A 21,081-nucleotide genomic window follows, 5' to 3' on the forward strand; every position below is an offset into this window, starting at 1 on the left:
TCACAACCTTGATGCTGCTACTTCATGTGCCCCCAATTGCCCCTCGGGGACAAATAAAATTTTCCTGATTCTGATGATAACAAGATCGCCATAATCTTCAAATTCAAAATTACAAATTGAAATAAAATACATTTGAATTAAAATACGTTATTTACGAAAGGCAAAGGGAGCTGCTTCAGAGGGACCGGAGAACCGCGGCTTGCCGACCCCTGTCTATACCATGCTTGAATGACAGTGAACGTGTGAATCCAGATTTTAAAATGTTTTTGTGCAGCTACAGGGACATTTTAGAGCTTTATAAAAATAAAATGCATGAAGGAGGATATAAGTATGACTGCATGTCCCTATATCAGGTTTGAATGACAGAGTGAATGTGTTTATGTCTTAATGTAGCTTCTTGAATGAGAGGGTGAATGTTTGTGTGTCTATATATTTACATGTCAGTGTGTGTATGTATCCATATTTACATGTGTATGTCTCTATATTTACATGTCAATGAGTAAGTAAATGTGTGTATGTCTCTGTATTTGCATGTGAATGTGTGTATGTCTACATTTACACGTGAATGAGAGAGTGAATGTATGTATGTATTCTCCATATTTACATACAATTCAGAGGGTGAATGTGTGTATTTCCCTATAATTACACATTAATGAGAGAGTGAATATGTGTATGTCTCTGTATTTACATGAGATTGTTTATGTCTGTATATTTACATGTAACTAAGAGGGTGAATGTGTGTGTTTCTATATTTACTCCTGAATGAGAGAGTAAATGTGTGTATTCTCCATATTTACATGTGAATGAGAGCGTTAGTGTGTGTGTGTCTCTATATTTACATGTTAATGAGAGCGTGAATGTGTGTATGTCTCTATATTTACATGTGAATGTGTGTATGTCTCTTTATGCACGTATATTTGAGAGGGTGAATGTGTGTATATCCCTATATTTACATGTGAATGAGAGAGTAAATGTGTGTATTCTCTATATTTACATGTAACTGAGAAGGTGAATGTGTATGTTTCTATATTTACACCTGCATGAGAGAGTGAATATGTGCATGTCTGTATATTTACATGTGAAAGTGTGCATGTCTCCATATTAACATGTGAATAAGAGAGTGAATGTGTGTGTGTCTCTATATTTCCATGTGAATAAGAGAGTGAATGTGTGTGTGTCTCTATATTTCCATGTGAATGAGAGCGTGAATGCTTGTCTTGGACCCAAACTCTGGCCGAGTGGCAGCCGCCGCCACCTGGAGTGCAAGATAAGCGTTTTGGTTCATGAACAACTGAAAGAGCCAATTTGGCAGAATTAGATCTTTCTCACAAATTTTTTTGTCTTTTACTTGCCGCGGGCCTTCAGCGGCTCGCGGAGGACGACGACGACCGAACCCGATTTCACCTTCTCATGTATTCTCTGCGTCCCTCAGGTCAACGGCATTCACGTAGAAACCTGCACGCACGAGGAAGTGGTGAGCATCATCTCATACCTTCTCCGCGTTGGACTGTGAAAGGAGCTTGAACTGCTGCTGTTGCATGTAGATTCATCACACACACACACACACACCTGTCTACTCACGCAGGCCCAACCAGCTGTCAGCTCTTTACGGCGACAGCTTTTTCCACAACAGATATCAAGGGAAGTGTAACATCGGTGCAGGGGGGAAAAAAAAAAAAAAAAAAAACATCTTCTCTTTTCTGAAAGGAAAAAAAACGGACAGGTTAAATATTTTATTAGTTAATACCTCAGCCGGAGCAGAGATACCGGGTTTAACTTTTGCCCCTTCATCTTCAGGTCCACCTCCTGCGTACGGCCGGAGACGAGGTCACCCTCGCCGTCCGCTACCTCCGAGAGGTCCCGTCCTTCCTGAAGCTGCCTCTCGGTAAGCCGGGCCGCCCTGAGGGTGAAGATCTCGCGGGGCACGGTCGAGCAGCCGTGGATGGAGATGTTTTAGAAAGTGTGTGTGTGTGTGTGTGTGTGTGAAAACATGCTGGGGTCTGTTAATTGGCCACCAGCCTCCCAAAGAATAAACCTCAAACTCCTCCACAAATCGCCGAGCGGCCTTAAATCCCAAACCCTTATCTAATCTGCTGAACCAGTTTGGACCTTGCAGGCACCTCGGGTCGGCTGCTCCGGGATTAACGGCGCCCCCCCCTCGCATTGAAAATCACTTCGCCGTGCACGCCGGCGTGCAGCGCAGCGGGCCGCTCCGGGGAGAAGTTCACAACCCCTTTAAAACTAATCTCGCTCTCCGATTTACATATTTCTCTTAATTTTTCCGTGTACTTTATCTTTTTTTTTTTTTTTTTTTTTTTTTCAAGGCGTGTTCTCCGTGTGATGTGCGAGCCCCCCCCCCGCCGCCGCCGCCGGCCGGCCCGCCGCGCACAACAATTGGATTTGCCTTTTGTCCTCGCTCGATGGCGGCCCGCTTTGAACATTTTTTTAACTAGAGGTTGGAATAGATATCGATCGGAGAGGACGCGTTCCCCTCGCCAAAGCTGGTCGGACGAGCCGGGGAAGAGGAGGGAGGGAGGAAGGAGGAAAGGAGGAGGTAGGAAACAGGAGAGGAGAAGGAGTGAGGATGGAGGAAAGAGGGAAGGAGGGGTATGTTAGGAGGAGGTAGGAAAGAGGAAAGGAAGATGCAGGAAACAGGAAAGGAGGAGGCAGGGAAGACGAGAGGAGGAGGGAGGATAGATTAGAGGAGGAGGGAGGAAACGAGGAGGTAGGAAACAGGAAAGGAGGAGGTAGAAAAGAGGAGAGGAGGGAGGAGAGAGGAGAGGAGGATGGAGGAAAGAGGAAACGAGGAGGTAGGAAACAGGAAAGACGAGAGGAGGAGGTAGGAAACAGGAAAGGAGGAGGGAGGAAAGAGGAAAGAAGGATGGAGAAGTGAGGAAAGTGAAGGAGGGATGGAAGGCGGGGGAGGGAAGAGAAAAGAGGGGGATGAAGGAAAGGAGGGAGGAGAGGAGGAGGTAGGAAAGAGGAAAGGAGGGATAGGGAGGTGACAGGAGTTTGGAGCGAAGGAGGGATGAGGATCGAGGAGAGAGGGGAGGAGATAGGAGAGGAGGCAGTAAGAAAGAGGAAAAGAGGGGATAGGAAAGAGGGGAGGAGGAGTGAGGAAAGGGGAAGTGAATAAGGGATGGAGGAGAGAAGCTGGGGAAGGGAGGAGAGGAGGAGGAAGGAAAGAGGAAAGGAAGATGCAGGAAACAGGAAAGGAGAAGGTAGGAAAGAGGAAAGAAGGATGGAGGAGTGAGGAAAGTGAAGGAGGGATGGAAGGCGGGGGAGGGAGGAGCAAAGAGGGGGAGGAAGGAAAGAGGAAAGGTAGAGGTAGGAAAGAGGAAAGGAGGGATGGGGAGGTGACAGGAGTTTGGAGCGAAGGAGGGATGAGGATCGAGGAGGGAAGGAAGGAGATAGGAGAGGAGGCGGTAGGAAAGAGGAAAAGAGGGGATAGGAAAGAGGAGAGGAGGAAGGAAAGAGGAGAGGAGGGACGAAAGAGGAAGGATGGAGAGGTCAGAGGAGTTTGGAGAGAAGGATGGAGGGAGGATGGAAGAGGAGGAGGTAGGAAAGGAGGTAGAAAAGGAGGGAAGAATGATGTAGGAAAGACGAGAGGAGGAAGGATGGAGGAGGAGAAAGGAGAGGAAAGAGAATGAAGAAAGGAGGAGAGACGTCGGAGGAGAGAAGGGGCGGGTCGCTCTCCGTCGGCGTGAATGACTCTCCCTGATTGACAGCTGAAACGTCCAGGTTAAGCCCCGCCTCTCACCCCAGCGTCGGCTGTGATTGGCCGCAGCTCCCCCGTGACCCAGACGTGTCGGCGGTCAGGAGAAGGTCACGGCCTCCATGTTCTACCTCCCTTCTTCTTTTCTTCAGGTTCTCCGGGGCCGTCCAGCCATCGCAGCCGGGCGCCGCCCTCCCTCTTCGGCGGCGACCTGCTCCTCAACGGCGACGAAGGCGACGCGGTAAGAAAACAACCCTTTTTCCACCGTAACGCTATAAAATTGAATTTCTAGAGATTAGCCTGATGGTGACAGGCCGACTGTTTCACTCAGGAAGTAAAAAAAAAAAAAAAAAAAAAAACCCACTTCCTCTTTATATGTTTTAAGTCCATTCGTTCAGATAAGTATTCACAAAAAGTTGGCGCCCGCTGGGATTTAGACAAAGACCCTTCCGGAGTCTGATGTGTTTATCCTGACGACGACCACCCCGACGGGGGATTTCACACCGTCGCCATAGCAACACGTACATAAGTCGGGCTCAGGTGACACGGCCAGCATCTCCGCCCATCTCCTGTCACATCGTCTTTAAATCCGAGTCGCTGCTGCAGCTGGTGGAGGTTGGCGGCTTCTGGGACGTACCGAACATGACAAATCTGGGATATACCACTTTATATACAGAATCTGGGATGTACCATTTGAGCAGAATCGGGGATATAGCAACTAATCAGAATCTGGGACATACCAATAATGCAGAATCTGAGATATACCAACTGTGCTGAATCTGAGACGTGCCAATCATGCAGAATCTGGGTTATACCATTTGAGCAGAATCGGGGATATAGCAACTAATCAGAATTTGGGATGTACCAATAATTCAGAATCCGGGATATGGTGGCAGTGCCGTATGTGGGATATACCAATCATGCAGAAACTGAGATATACCAACTATGCTGAATTGGGGATATACCAATCATGCAGAATCTGGGTTATACCATTTGAGCAAAATTGAAGAACTATCAACTAATCAGAATTTGGGATGTACCAATAATGCAGAACCTGACATATACCCACTATGCTGAATCTGAGACATGCCAGCGATGAAGAATCTGGGTTTTACCATTTGAGCAGAATTTGGACTATATCAACTTATCGGAATCTGGGATATAGTAGTAACGCCGAATTCGGGATATACTGATAGCGCAGAATCTGGGACATACCAATAATGCAGAATCTGGGTTATACCATTTGAGCAGAATTGGGGATATATCAGCTAATCAGAATCTTGGATATACCAATCATGCAGAATCTGGGTTATACCATTTGAGCAAAATTGGAGAACTATCAACTAATCAAAATTTGGGATGTGCCAATAATGCAGAACCTGAGATATACCAACTATGCTGAATCTGAGACATGCCAGCGATGCAGAATCTGGGTGATACTATTTGAGCAGAATTTGGACTATATCAACTTATCGGAATCTGGGATACACTTGTAACGCCGAACTCGGGACATACCACTTTATGCGGAAGCTTTGTGACACCAAATTCCTGCTTCGATGGACTTTTCTTTTCGGTCATAAAACGTCTTTTTCTCTCTGAACGTGGGCAAGCGTATCCCACCGCTGCCGCCACTGTAACCGAGAGTTTGTGAGATGCGCCTATTCTGTGTACAACCACAAAATAACAAATGTGGAGACACCAGTTTCTCAGGGGTAACGTTACCCCACATAACTTTTGCTCTCTGTTAAGGCTTCAAAATAAGAGCTCAAGGTGGTTACAACTTATAACAGGAACACGTCCAGAAAGATATCTTACACTGGGTTTTCCCAACGATGCAGAATCTTGGATACATCAACAATGCAGAAACAGGGAAACACCAACTGTACAGAATCTGGGATAAAACGAATGCTAGGTATGGATCATACCAACAATCCAGAATGATAGATATACCATTAATGCAGAATCTGAGCGATGCTAGTGGTGCAGAATCATAGAGACAATAACAATGCAGAATCTGGGTTAGACAAAATATGCAGAATCTGGGATTTTTGATTAATAATTGATTAATTGATGAATTAATTAATTTTCTGTCGCTGGTGTAGCGCAGCTAGATAGCTGAGGGGTCGTGCATCTGAGGTCTGGTTGGAGGCGAGCTGGTTGGAGGCTAGCTGGTTGGAGGCTAGTTGTTTGGAGGCTAGCTGGCTGGAGGCTTGCCGATTGGAGGCCAGCAGTTTGGAGGCTAGCTGGTTGGAGGCTAGCTGGTTAGAGGCTAGCAGTTTGAAGGCTAGCTGGTTAGAGGCTAACAGGTTGGAGGCTAGTTGGTTGAAGGCTAGCTGGTTGGAGGCGAGCAGGTAGGAGGCTTGCTGGTTGGAGGCTAGCTGGTAGAGGCTAGCAGGTTGGAAGCTAGTTGGTTGGAGGCTAGCTGGTTGGAGGCTTGCTGGTTAGAGGCTAGTTGGTTGGAGGCTAGCAGATTGGAGACTAGTAGGTTGGAGGCCAAGTGATTTATAAGATGATCTCTGCAAAATAGTCCGGAGCTACATGTTTGGGGAACATTCAAGAAGTCTAGCTCGTAGCAGAACTGCGGCCTGGTGTCCCCTCCTGGTCTGGGCCGTGATTGGTCGCTTCCCCGCAGGTAGGAAGGGAGTGCGAGGACACTGAACGCAACATAAGCTAAATCCTGTCCGCCATCTGTTCCCCCAGTAGCACCCTGTGCTATGGCGTCCGTATCTATAACAACAAGAGCATCTGCTTAGCGACCTGCAGACGACCCCACACCGACATCCCATCACGCCCTTAATTGATTACATTCATTTAATTCTGCTTAACAGGCCCGAATAATTCCCGCACCCCAGATCCACCTAAACTGAACAGGGGTGTAATTGATGTCGTTAATTACGCCGTACCCCGCTGCTCGCCCCGCGGTGACATCCCATAATGGCTGCTTTCAAAGGGGCCAGCTGTCTACATTGCAAACGGCGGTGTTTCTGCCGCCCGGCGTGAGTTCGCCTATCAGCCGCACATTTGCCACGACCGGGCAAATTAAATAATGGAAGTAAATATTCTGGTCGAAATATGTACTAATGCATCCACATTTTCGGGGGGAGCAGGATGGTGGGGGGCGGAGGGGCCGGTGGGTTCAGTGTTACTTAAATTGAGTCAATTTCACCCAGGGTTTGGGGTGGGGGTGGGGGGGGTTGGGGTGCGCGTCGAAAGCTAAAATGCTATCGCTAAACGCCATTCAGCCGCTCCTGGTGCTGTTTTTTATCACACCAGCTAGCTCAGCAGCAGCAGCAGCTAGCCCTGGAAGCGTGGGTGCTATCAGATGTGGCATGAGCCTCTGTGTGTGTGTGTGTGTGTGTGTGTGTGTGCATGTGTGTGTGTTTGTGTGTGTGTTTCTCACTTAAATCCACTCTGACTTTGACATGTTATTAAATGTGAAGTAATCCATAATGCCCTCTAAGCATATATGCAGGAGGTGGTGTTAGTGGTGATGGTGGGGGGGGGTGACGTCAAGAAACCTCCCTCTCACACACACACACACACACACACACACACACACACACACACAGACACACACACACACACCGCACATAGAGGCAGTGTGAGGGCAATCACAGTTATCTCACCCCAACTATCCATTTAGCTACACCGCTAACTTTTTTTTGCAGATGTGGCAGGCACAGAGGTGCAGCGGCTGGTTTCTCTCCATGTTCTCCATCTTCCTCCCACAGCCCTAAATCAACCGCTAGCTTCATTGAAGACTCCCCAATTGCCCTTAGCTGTGAACGAAAGAGCGAACGGCATTGATTGACAGCTGCTCCATCCGGGTCAAACCCCGCCCCCTCGTCCCAATTCCGGCTGCTGATTGGTTTCCGGGACCCCCGCGACCCTGTGAGCGGGGGATAAACTGCACGGGCTATAAATGGACGTTTGAATGTTTGGCCTTTCGCCGGGCTTGTCACGTCGGCTTCGGTTGCGCGCGTTTTTTTCCGACGCGCCCGGTTTTAATGCGATCATCTCGCTGACATTTTAATTCAGAAGCGTGATTAAAACCACTCAGAGGCTCAAATGCGACGCGGCGTCGGTAAATTAGAAAAGGTCAGAGGCTACGAGTGGCTAACCTTAATCTCCGGGGCCGGATCATCTCGCGACGGCGGAGGAGGAGATCGGAGACGTCATCATGGCACCAATCATCGCAAACGAAAAAAGTAGTTTGGGATTCCTCAAGGTCGTTTTGAAGGTCGCCCACTTCGCTTCAAAAACTCCTCGAGCTCTTGTTTTCGTTGGGACATTATTTCGTTTGAGTGCCGCTCAAATATTGAAAGCGCGTTCACGGTCGCACGGTAATGACGAGAAGAAAAGAAGATCTGCAGGAGAAGAAGGGCGACCTTTGACCCCCGACCCCTGACTCAGAAAAGAAAAGAAAAATCCCATTTCACGCCGTCAAACAACTCCGACAATGTTTTGCAAGATGTCCCTTTAAGACTGTATGTCGGAGCAGAGCAGCACACACACACACACACACACACACACACACACACACACACACACACACAAACACACACATCAAATCTGGATTCTTCTGGATGGAGGTCTGCAGTGTTTCTACATGGTTCAGGTTGACAATCAACCAATCAATCAATGGTTGGTCAGATGGTTGGGTTCTAACTTGGTTCTCCAACTCCCTCCATGTTCTTGTCTGGGGTTCCCTTCACGTTCTCCTGCCTGGGTTCTTTCTAGGTTCTCCTGGTTGGGTTCTTTCCATGTCCTCCAGGCTGGAGATCTCCCCGGGTTCTCCTGATTGGGGTTCACTCCAGGTTCTCTTTAAGTTCTCCTTTTTTGGTTTCCCTCCATGTTCCCCTGCCTGGTTTCTTTCCAGGTTCTCCCCTTCCTTCAGTTCTCTTTTGGTTCCCCTGGTTGGGTTCTTTCCATGTCCTCCAGGCTGGAGATCTCTCCATGTTCTGCTGCTTGGGTTCTCTCCAGTCCAACCCACAGTTTGAAAACAGTCAGCGGGTTCCTCAAAGGCTCTAAATCAGGGGTGGGCAAACTTTTTGGCTCAGGCTCAATTAAAATTTGACGGACGGGCCGGGTCAGCACGAGATACAATACATATAAAAAAAAATAAAATAAAAATGCATTTGTTAACAGTACATACATTGAAAATAAAAGCAGTTTGGTTTTAAAGGCTCCGATGTTCGCCGGCATGTCACACGCAAACCGTTTTTTTTCCCTCGTAGCTTCACGCGCGGCTCATTCATGTGTGTGGGTATGTCCGCGGTAAAGGCTAAATCACAAAGCCAGTCTTTGTCAGTAGCTCCAAAAATGAAATAATCTCCTGTTTGAGCTCCAACATGCATTGATCCAATCATTCAATCATTCACATCAAGTATGAATTCTGTAGCAATCCTTGGCGGGCCGCATTGCAAAGAGCAACGGGCCGGATGTGGCCCGCGGGCCGTAGTTTGCCCACTCCTGCTCTGGATTGGCCCCAGGTGTGAATGAGAGGGTGAGCGATTGGACGTCTCGGTGGTTGAGCCTGTGATTGACAGCTGCCCTGTCCAGGTTAAGCCCCGCCCCCTTCCCCAGGGACTCTCTTCCTAATCCACAGTAAATAAGTGCGTTTGTTAAGTTCCACAAGTGACTTCTTGACTTTGGTTTCCGCTGATTGAATGATTGAAACCTCCCGCGTTTCAGCGAGAAGCCTTAAACGAGTTTTATTAAAAAGCTTTAATATGAAATCCATCTCCGTGACGCAGCGGAAAGCCAGTGTCGTCCCTCATTAAGCCGTCCGTCGCCGCCCAGGCGCCGCGGCGCTCCGGCTCGCTGTCAGCCATGTTTAGCCCCGACGCCGGAACGTTGATACGACGGCTCCCGGAGGGAGAAACCCTGCGGGGAGGCGGCGAGGAGGCGGCGAAGAGCCGGAGAAGCTCCGTCCCGCTGCGGCGGTGAGGAGTTCTGTCGTTGAAGGGGCGGCGGAGGCGGGGAGGGAAGGTTATCATCGTAGAAAAATAAGAACGGGACGGATTAAGCCCCGCCCCCGGCAAACCGGCGCCGGCTGGGATTGGTCCCTGATGCAAGGAATAGACACTACTCGAGAAGTAGTGCTACAAATACTACAAATACTACAATTCCCAGAATGCTGTTTGGTTTTTCTGCTTTTTTTTTTAACATGAAAATCACGACAGGACCCATAAATGCCCTCTCCTCTGTTGACAGTAGTCATGGCGACCGCGTGCTAATACTGGCGTTATGCTACCTCAGAAAAATGACGAAAAAAAAAAAAAGACCAACGATCAGAGCAAATCAGTGTGTAGCAAAAACTGAGCTTTAATTTTCTTTTTGCGCTTTTTCTTGCTTTTAACACGGGTCTTTATTAGTTCATTCTTTTATTAAGTATTTTATTTTTACATTTATTATTAGTCTGTGGAAAAAGGTAAAAAAAAATTATTCAGAAGGCTGCAAATAAAAAGAGGCTTAGGATTTTAATTTAATTTTTATTTGAGAAATGAACGCCATTGATGTGGTTTTTTTTTTTTTTCATTTTAATTTCGATTTTGCACGTGCGCAATATTAAATTACATATCGTATAGTATTAAAATTTGCTTGTTCCTTATTCGGTTTTTAAGCAAAACATGTTTGGATCCAGATGAAAAGATTTTTTTAAATCCACATGCAAAGATTTTTTTAAATAAATGTCATTGCCGGCCCGTGACTTTGTATTTGAGTGTATTTGGGTTTAACACCTCAGGTATAGACAATATATATAGATACTCAATAAAAGTTTGAAAGCCAGTGACAACGGACAATATTGTTTGCCGTTACACGGCTGCCGTCATGTTATTACATTGTTATAACAGTGAAAGAGCCGGCCGATGCTCAGAAGGCCGTGAATACACGAAACGTACAAGAGTGACGGTAATTACAGAGTTAGTCAAGTGTAGCGTCGAACGAACACAAATTAGCAGATGGAGTTTCGCCTCTGCTGCGATGGGGTCGCTCCCAGAGACAAGTATGATAATTTTTTTTTTCATTTTCCAATTCCCCCCGAATTCTTCCGGCGCCGTGAAGCTTTATCTACCGCGGCCCGTCTCTGCGGCACAGCACCGACGCCGCGGTTTTCTTCTTCGTTAAGCCTCGGAGCATCGACAAGCTGTCAAATAATTATGGTCCGCGGTTCACGGCGCCGTGGAGGCATCAGTATCTATCAGGGAGAGGCTCCGCCGCTGTGGTTCCCGTTTTATTTATATTTTTTTTTTGTTCCCCTCCCTTCTCTCCAGCAGAGGTGGTTGCTTTGTCAGCGTAATCTCCCTGACAGCTTTCCCATTTCCGGTCACATCGCCGCCCTCCGCCGAGCACGCTCCAGATGATGCTGGAAATGAAGGCGGCGGGCCGCTCGCGGGGCTTTTACAAAAAAAAAAAAAAAGGCGTGAATGCCGTCCGTCCTCGGCTGCACGGGAAATCAAAAATTTGCCGACGGTTCTGAGAAATAAACCTGTGATAAGTGTGTAATAACACCGACGCCACGGAAAGGTTTTGGAGTTTCTTATTTCGGTCGATGGCTCTCGTCCCACGGGAATTTGTTTTTTTCCGAAGCGTCGCTCATTAGATGATACGCCTTGTGATTTGTTAAATCTTGCAAGTTTAGCTTTTTCTCATTTTAAAGCATTCGTTTTTTTTTTTTTTTTGGCGTGTTTTCTTTAATGAAGCAGCGCTTGAGCTCGGTGTTAGCAGCGATCTGGGAAAACGAATAAATATATAACACCACTGTTATTTCCTGGCCCTTGGCAGCTTAGTAATAAAGAATTTAATGTCTATCTATGTCTGGGAGTGTTACAACGCTACCGTGCTAGCAGACACGCTAAAGCCCGCGGAGGTCCAGGCCGAAAAAGCAGAAACGTCTGCGACTCTTATTCCGAAAACAGGGCTCCCGTTGTGGAAAAGATCCGAGTCGGCACGAACGCGAACGTCGGCGCCGTGAGAAGTGAACCGTCGCTGTTTTTGTATTCTTTATTTTCATTTGTATGGGTTCTGAACGGTTCTGAAATTTCCACCTGCGCCCGCGGTGCAGAGCTTCCTGTTTTCAAAGAAACCCATTAAAAACAGCCCCGGGGGCGTCGAGCTGCCGAGACCAACGCTATCCGTACCCTTTAAACCGCAGATGCGATTTCCCCGTCTCCCTGTTGATCAAATTCGTGGTGCGTTCACTGACCGTCGTCGATTTGACGCTCTGAGGATGACGTCCCTGCGGACCTTCTTCCTCCGATGAAGTTTACATTTTTTTTCCTTCACATGCTAATTCTTAATTGCACAAATATTACCTCCCATTAGCGACAGATGTGGCTACGTTGTTTCCTCCTAATGGGCCCCCGAATATTATCGCTACCGCAGCCGATGATTGTTCCAGCGTGTGCTTTTATTGTGGAAGAGGCAGGCGCAGCTTGATGTTCTGAAAGCGACGATAGGATTTTCAATTGGCGTGGCGGTAATTGGCGTTCACGACGAGCTCGTTGCCGTGGTTTGCCGAACCTCCGGAGGACTCTTCCTGTCTACTTTGCAGCGGCAGTAGAAAAGCAAAACACAACAAAAAACAAGTAGCAGGTTGGGTCTGCCACGCTAACAATTGCTAAAAGTTTTGGTTTGACATTCAGCTGGCGGTCACAGAGAGCTACCGGTTAATGGCTGCTAGCATTAGCTTCAAAAGGTGAACCTCATCAGACTTGAGTGCCCCGTTTTCTCTCCGGTCAGATTAACCTCCCGAACCGGGACTGGTTTGCGCGACACTTTCGCACTGAAAGAACTCTGTTTTTCACTGAACTTTTTTAAGAACTGGACGTTTTCATGGTGCTTTGGGACAGATGAGGAACCAGGAACCAAGGACTTCAGCTCCTGGAGGCATTTTGGGTCGGATTTATGGCGGCGCTCATAAGCTACGCCCATTACTCGATACTACTTGCGGAACGCAGACAGAAGCAGCCAGATAATTGGCTGAGATTTACTTTGCTTATTTCAGAATTGGGAAATTATATGGTTATATAACAGCAACGATAGGATTTCTAAGCGCTGTGGCGGTAATTAGCGTTCACATCAAGGTGGTCGCCACCGCTGGAGCGACGAGGAAGTCCAAACTCTTCTACAGCATGGTGGAGTTTCCAGGGCTTGCAGGGGAAAATCAGCATCTTAGCCAAAATAAGTCTGGAGTTAGCTCGCTGCTAACGGGGTTCTTCATGGCAAAGCAGTGGAGGGAGAAGATAAAAATACGCCTCAAACCATCTGATGGTCCACGGTTTCACCTCCTGGTTGTCCGTGTTGTCGTCTTCTTCTTCGTTGGTTTGTTTTGGAGTGTGAAGCATACGGTGCACGTCGCACCAGTCCTTTAAGTTCCCTTGCTGCCTGTAGGAATGCAGAATTGAAAGGTTCTCCTGGAAGGAGGTTAGTTCCTGGAACGGTCGTCAGAGTTGGAAACTTCTTAGACCTTGAGAAGTTTTCTGTCCAAAAGCAGCAATTGAAAATAACCATGATTCAGGCCATTAGCATGTCGCTAGATTGCACGTTAGCTTGTATCCAAAAGCTCTCAGACAGTTTCTGATAAGGCATCACCTCCGCTGTGGTCTTTCTTTCCGAACAGGCAGGTGAACAACCCGTGCGACGGCTTCTTTAAAACCGAACAAAAAAATCAATCAAACCCAGGTGGCGGTTCCAGCGTTGTATCCAAAGACCAACAAGGTCTCTGTGGCTTCCTCTTAGAAACCCGATTGTCCCTTTGTTTTCCCCGCAGGCTCCGTCGCCGCCGGCTAATGAACCAAAGTACGAGAAGCGCTGGCTGGACGCCATCTCCCTGCCCCTGCTGATGGCCCGAGTCTCCAGATACAAAACTGCCACGGATAAATTAAGGTAAGGTTAATCCAGCGGAGATACCGAGCGCCCCCGGGGACGTGCGGTTCACCGAGCCCGTTTGTCGGCACCGCTAGCACTTAAAAAGCGTTAATTCCAATATCTATGCACGGGCATAAACGGCTCGGAAAGGTCGGCGTTGCCGGCGGGTTCCGGGCCCCGGGGGCGTGACCGGGAACAGAACACCCTCTTGTGAAAGCAATCGGGCCTCTGTTTTCCGAAGCCGTTGAGTTTTCCCATCGTTATTTGTACGTCCTGGGCTAAAGTGGTGTTTTCCCCTTACGGGGAACGGGTTTCGCCGATTCGTTCGGAAAAGAAAATTCAACCGAACCGCCAGCTGCGGTTTTTTCGCCGCCGCTGCACGGGTTCCGTTTGTTTTTCCCGTCACGTTGCTCTCCTGGCGCCTCGCGCCCGTTCTGATAGCTGAGGAGCTCAGCTTCACAAAGCCTCAAAAAAACACAAGAACCGATCAGGAAGAAACGATCAATCAATCTGACAGAAAGCCACGCACGCAGATACGGGTCATGTTTTACGATGAATTTCATTTATTTCTTGATTTTTAAAAAATAGGGGAAATGGAAATCCGGTCCCTCGACGACCCAAAGTCAGTCCGTCAGATTGAACCAATCGTAATGCACGATTTTGAGATAGCGGTCCTCTCTTTGTTGACCGAAAGGCTAACGCTAACCCCGCTTGCCCCGACCTCTGCGATGGTGACGTGATTTGGTTAGGAATCACATGACCGAGGGTCCTCTGTTCCAGGACGGCGAGGATCTGAAGATCCGACGTTTCAGACGATTAAATGCAAACTACCGCAATTTCCGGACGATAAGCCGGGACTTTTTTCACCTAAACAACGAGGCGGCTAATATATGGATTCTTTGGCGGGGGGACGCTAACGAGCTCCACGGCGATAAAACATTTATCCTCGTCACATCGGACCGATGACATGACCATGAAATTCTGAGACCGTTCAACTCCGACACCGAAGACGACAACTTTGACGGTTTTAGAGGAAGCCCGAGATAGCGATCGGCTAGCCCGTGCCGCTTATATTGCGGTACTTATTTTTCTACTTTTAGCTCCATCTGATTGGCTATTGTTACCGTATAAAACCAACCAGTATGAAGGTTTTCGGTTCCAAGACAGGTTCGATCTCCTACCGGGGTTCTCCATGTTCTCCTTCCCCGATGTGGAGCACCCATGGTTTCCTGCCTGGGTTGTCTATATGTTCTCCTGCCTGGATTCTCTGCAAGATCTTTCAGCTTGGTTCTTGCCGGGTTCTCTGACCTAAGTTCTCTCCACGTTCTCCTGTTTGAAAATCCTTGTGATTGGGGTTCTATCAATGTTCTCCTGCCTGAGGTTCTCTCCATGTTCTCCATCTCCTTAAAATCAGTCATCAGGTTCATTGAAGCCTCTTTCTGAGAGGGTGAACGGTTGGACGTCTCTAAACGTTTGTTTGTTTAGAAGTTTATTATTATATTATTATTATTATTATTATTATTATTATTATTATTATTAATATTATTTATTATTTATTTATTTATTTATTTATTATTTATTTATTTATTTATTTATTATTTTTCTGTCGTCAACTTGTAAAGCGTCTTTGTGTACCTTGAAAAGCGCTATACAAATCGTATGTATTATTATGATTATTATTATTATTTAGTAGGACAGTGTACAAATACATTAAGCACAGAGGCAGAGATATTTGTACCAGATTATAGCTCATAGCTAATTTCCATCTGTAGTCCTGACGTGGACTTGTGATTGACAGCTAACCTGTCAAGGTTAAGCCCCGCCTCTCACCCCAATATCAGCCGTGATTGGCTTATTTTTTGCACGTTTTTTTGTGGTTTTTTTTTCATTTTTTTCTTGCAAGCGTTTTGTCTTGGTCGTGTAAGCCGGCCTGTGGGAAGGTTCACAAGAAAAACGCGCTTATTTATTTAGCCCCTTTTTTGAATGCAGTTTTAAAGTGTTGGTTCGCGGGGGAGTGCGTGTTTCCTGGTTATTCTCCCTGCCGTCTGGCGAGCGCCGGTCGTGCCAGAATCCCAGAGCTGCAGGTGCAGAGGGGATGAATAAATCATCCACCTCCGCTTTGGAAGAAATTCTCGCGGACTTTGTCTCACGGTCTCTGATAACGAATCGTTTTTTTTTTAAAGCTGCTGCAGAGGGCGGGGGAGGGGAGGGGGTTTGGGGGGTGAAGAAGATACCAAACCCCCGCAAACTTTCTTCTTCTGTTTCCGCCGTGTGGTTTTTTTTTTTTTTCCACCATCTTAGACGCAGAGCTTCAAAACGATAATTACTTTTCGACGTTCTAAATTAGTCCTCCATTTTGGTTCTCGTCCCGTTTCTGCGCCGGCGCCTCCAAGATTATTACAATCACAACATTCATCATCGCGTTCTTTCTTTCTTTTTTTTTTTTTTTCACCTCTCCGCAAACACAACTAAGCCATTAATTAAAACTGCAGCTTGCCGGTTCATACGTTGGGAAAACTTTACTTTTTTATCTGCTTAAAGTGCGTTCTGTTTTTTCAGGGTTTTCTGCATGTGGGTCCTCTCCAGGTTCCCCATCAGAAGAACTCCAAATTGTCCTGGAGAGGGTGAATGGTTGAGTGTCTCCAATACCTTTGGGTGAAAACACAAAGCTCTAGTTTTGTGCTTTTGGTCGGTTATCTGCAGGAAGACTCTTTTAGTGGTGCCTGGAAATGGACTGCAGAATTGCAGTCCCCAGCGGATAGATTTGGGGATGCCTTCGTCTCCGTGGAGACACGAGAAAACGCAACAGTTTAAAAATGGACATGCGCACAGAGGTTCTAGTTGATCGGCGTGCATTGGTTGGTTGACCATAACAACAATGGCCGACCACATAGTATTCCAGAGTACCATGGAGTACTCAGGAACTTACCCTCCTTGTAGTCTGTAAACGGGCTGCTTACTGGAAAGGTTTGTGAACGCATCGGTCTCCATGGAGATGCAGGAAAGTGCAACATATGAAAATGGGCATGGGCATAGATGTTCTAGTTGATTGCCGTGCGTTGGTTGGTTGGTTGACCACGACAGCAATGGCTGACTCCAGAGTACTCCATTGTACTTGAGAGTACTGCAGAGTACTCAGGAACTCACCCTCCTTGTAGTCTGGAAACAGGCTGCAGACTGGAAAGGTTTGGGAACGCTTTGGTCTCAATGGAGACGCAGGAACGCGCATGCCCATTTGAAAGTGGCACAAAGGTTCCAGTTGATTGCATTGGTTGGTCGACCATAACAACAATGGCCGACTCTATGGTATTCCAGAGTACTCCATTGTACTCCAGAGTACTCAGGAACTTACCCATCTTGTACTGTAAAAAGTGGCTGACTCAATAGTACTCCGGAGTACACGATTGTCCTCCATAGTACTCCAGAGTACTCCATTGTACTCTATAGTCCTCCAGAGTACTCCAGAACCGACCCTCTTTGTAGATCAAGGCCCCTTCAACCACTAACTCCAGCTCATTGAGGTTCCGCACAAATACTTGATTGCGTGCCATGTCGATGTTTACGCTGGCCGTAGCACCCACTGTTGTTTTGACCAACCCATTTTTCTGTTTTGGTTCATCGCAAACTAACGGCGCCACCTACTGGCCCAGCATGTATGTCGCAGCATTCCGGGGCACTCCATTCCTGGGCTCGGGGATCGCTTTCGAAAAACCGTCCCCATGAACTGTTTGAAAAGGGCGACTGAAAAGGAAACAGGCCGTGGATCAACAGTTGACACCTTGATTGGTCAATGTTCTACCGCCTGGGGTTCTCTACATGTTCTCTGCTTGGGGTTCTCTCCGGGTTCTCCATCTTCAGCAGGCTTCTTGAAGGCTCTAAATGTTCTGGTTGGATGTCTCTGTGTTTGACCTTGTGATTGACAGCTGATCAACAGTTGACCCCTGGATTGGGGTTTGGTCAGTGTTCTCCTGCTTCATGTTCTCTCTATCTTCTATCCCTGGTCCAAAACCAGAAGCTCTAAATTGTCTGAATGTTGTTGACCCTGTGATTGACAGCTGCTGTCCAGGTTAAGCCCCGCCCCTTTGCTCAGAGACTCTTCCAAATGCTAACCGCTAGATGTCCGTCTGTTGAGTTCCCTGAATGACCGCGTGAGCTTGATGTCCGATTAAATCATCCTTGGGACCTCCTGTATTTCAGTGAAAAGCCTGACATGAATATGTGTCGATTCTTAATATGAAATCCATCCTGACATGACTGCCGGAGGATCCCGAGGAACTCGAGGGTCTCCGTCCTGCTGCAGCTATCAAGGAGTTCTAGCGATGAAGGAGGCGTAGAACAGAGTTGTCTCGGCGTCGAAGCGGGTCGATGGCATCGCAGAAACACAGCACAGACAGACTGACGCCGCCGCGGCCTTATTACCGGGACATCGGAGCTTCGTTCAGCTCTGCAAACTTTCTCCCAGGCCTGGACGAAACATCGGCAGCCGCCCGCGAGCGACTGGCGGAGAATTCTCTTTTGGTTTTCAATTGAACGTCGGATGGAAGCGAGAGCTTTCATTCCCTTCCTCCGACCGGATTCGTTACCTGAGACTCGGAAAATAAAAGAATCCCTTCAAATCCATCAGAACGGAGCGACGAGCCAGTTCCGTCCTTTCACTGATGGGTAATTAATTTTCCTTCTGACCCATCCACCCGTTCCATCCGGCCTTTTATTAATTAAGCCAGGCCTGTCTCCTGTCTCCGCAGGCTTTTAATATATTTGTCACACTGATGTTGACGTGGGGACGGCGGCATCACAAAGCGGCGCTGGGCTTTCGCTTCCGTCGCTTTTCACTCAGGAGCCGGAAATGTCTCTGTTCGGCGTCGGAATGACAGCACCCTCCAAAAAAATAAAGTAGGATCCACTTTGGTTAATTTCTCTTGGATATTCATCAAAAAGAGGTGGTGGGGTTAGTAAAGGAGGGGATGAGTAAATGAATAAGTAAAATATATTTATTAGCTTTAATTTGTTTCTTAGTGAAAGAATTCGACTTTGCCAGGAAAGCAAAAAGTGTTTAAGAAAATTGAAAAAGAATTTAAAAAAAAATACAATTCTGCGAAATTAAATGAAATGAAATGCTATAAATATCAAACAATATTGAATGAAAATAAAATGGGTAAAAATATCTGAATCAAATCAAATCAGAAGTTCATTTACAAAACCTGAGCAGAGTTTTTGAGAGTCCAGACCAGTTTTTTTGTCCAGATAAGGGACAAAACGAATTTATAAAAATGTGATTTATTTCTTGAAATTTAATTTATTTTATTTGTGGTCTTCTGCTCATATCAGCCCCAGTCAGCCCTTCATCTAACCCATCACAGTATATTTGAAAATAAACATCGCTGTGTGTTAGCACGTGAGCATGTTAATGCTAGACTGGTGCAGGACATGTATGCTAGCTGTGAGACAGCGGTTCGGTGTGCTGTAGGAGTAACACAGAAGTTGAAGGTGGAGGTGGGACTCCATCAAGGATTAGCTCGGAGTCCCTTCTTGTTTGCATTGGTGATGGACAGGCTGACAGATGAGGTCAGACAGGAATCTCCATGGACCATGATGTTTGCAGATAACATTGTGATCTGCAGTGAGAGCAGACAACTGGTGTGTGAATGAGAGGAACTCGGGCGGAACGGTGAGGCTACTCAGGGCAGAGATCAAGAAGTTGGAGGATTTCAGGTACTTGGAGTCAACAGTGCAAATCAGCGGAGAGTGTGGAAAAGAGTTGAAGAGACGGATCCAAGCAGGTTGGAATAGGTGGAGAAAAGTGTCAGGGGTACGAAGGGATAGAAGACTTTCAGCCAGAAGGAAAGGAAAGGTGTACAAGACAGTGGTGAGACCAGCGATGATGTATGGACTAGAAACTGTTACAATGACCAAAAGACAGCAGGCAGAACTAGAGGTTGCAGAGATGAAGATGTTGAGGTTCTCTCTGGCAGTGACCAGGATGGATAGGATCAGGAATGAGTCCATCAGAGGAACGGCACATGTTCGATGTTTTGGAGAGAAGGTCAGAGAAGCCAGACTGAGATGGTTGGGTCATGTACAGAGGAGGGATAGTGAATATATCGGTAGACAGATGCTGGAATTGGAGCTGCCGGGCAAGAGGTCTGGAGGAAGACCAAAGAGAAGATTGATGGACGTAGTGAGAGAGGATATGAAGGTAGTTGGTGTGAGAGAGGAGGATACAGAGAATAGGGTTGGATGGAGAAAGTTGACTCGCTGTGGCGACTCCTGACGGGAAAAGCTGAAAGGAGAAGAAGAAAGAAGAAGTGTGTTAGCACGTTAGCACGTTAGCTCTGCTTACCCTTATTTCCCGCCAGATTTTCTTTTCTCCTCACTCGTTCTTTCAGTTTTTTTCTCCCCTTAAACGCCACCTTTCGGGTCGATCTCACCATACAGCTCGCTCAGTATCGTCGCGGAGCGTCAGAAAGGGGTTTCCGGCTCTCCGGGTTCATAAGTTACACTCATGGCGAGAAGTGGAAGGCGTCGCGATCGTGCCCGGAAGCCCGGCGCCTCTTTGATGGAGCTCGGTCGCACTTTCATCCCCCTCCAATTACATCGCCGTCACCGAGAGGAAAAAACACAGGGTCTGACATTAATTGAGACGGGATCTAAATGATTCAGCGATTGTGCGGTGGCTCCGTCTCCGCGGCGAATCGGGGAGAAATTAAAAAAAAGGAGCCCCCCCAAAAAAAAAAAAAAAAAAAATAGAATTAAGATAAAGGTTTGGCTCTGAGACGGAGTTTTCGTCGGACTCATCGGGATTAGTCGTAAATTAAATCAAGGCTGCGGTGACGCGGGAATATTTGCACCCTTGTTAAGTTGAAGAGAAAAAAAAAAAGAATCACTTTTCGTCCAGTTAGGAAAAAAAAAACGAAAAAAGGAGCGCGGGGGGGGAGGGAGGGGTCAGAGCCCAGGCAGCGGAACACAAGATTTTAACAAGCCCTTTTGCAGATACAGTGTGGGAGGTTGTGCTCACCAGAGGATTGGTTAGGAATGCTGACTCTGTTGCGGCTAACCTCGAGGAGCTTGCGTTGCATGCGTGTGCATGAGCGTGCACGTGTGTGTTTGAGAGGGAGGAGCAGGGAAAAGCCTGTTTCTAAGAGGCCTTTTTAGAAGATTTCCCTCCTCGCGCTCTGTATTTGATGCCTTCTATTGTTTCTGTTTATCAGTCTTCACTTCACGTCGTCCCCCCCCGCCGCCGCCGCCGCCGCCGCCGCCGCCCCTGCTCTCGCCCTCCGCCCGCGGAGTTTTCCGCCTGACGCTGCTGCATCTCCACCCCAGTCGATCTCCCAGAAAACCCGTCCGTGCTTTTTTTTTTTTTTTTTTTTTTCCCCCTGCAGCTAAAACCCATCGTCAGGGTGCAAATGCACCAAAGATGGCCGAATGCATCATAATCAGACGCTTGCAACTAAAAGGGTATTTTCTGAAACTTTTTGTCCAATTTTTTTTTTTTG

General features: G+C 47.3%; 1 protein-coding gene across 2 annotated transcripts in view; it reads left to right on the forward strand.

Annotated features, from left to right (window-relative positions):
* Window positions 1-21,081, forward strand: part of sntg2 (syntrophin, gamma 2) — a 68,478-nt gene that overhangs the window by 23,693 nt on the left and 23,704 nt on the right. For both annotated transcript variants that reach the window (XM_086150582.1, XM_086150583.1), the window contains exons 6-9: window positions 1,433-1,474; window positions 1,798-1,885; window positions 3,868-3,956; window positions 13,491-13,606. In XM_086150582.1, the coding sequence (XP_086006708.1) occupies window positions 1,433-1,474; window positions 1,798-1,885; window positions 3,868-3,956; window positions 13,491-13,606 (335 nt within the window). The remainder of the gene's footprint in view (window positions 1-1,432; window positions 1,475-1,797; window positions 1,886-3,867; window positions 3,957-13,490; window positions 13,607-21,081) is intronic.

Source organism: Fistularia commersonii, chromosome 8 (genome assembly GCF_037954325.1).
Source record: "Fistularia commersonii isolate RoL2024-O1a breed Wild chromosome 8, RoL_Fcom_v1.0, whole genome shotgun sequence".
Lineage (NCBI taxonomy): Eukaryota > Metazoa > Chordata > Actinopteri > Syngnathiformes > Fistulariidae > Fistularia > Fistularia commersonii.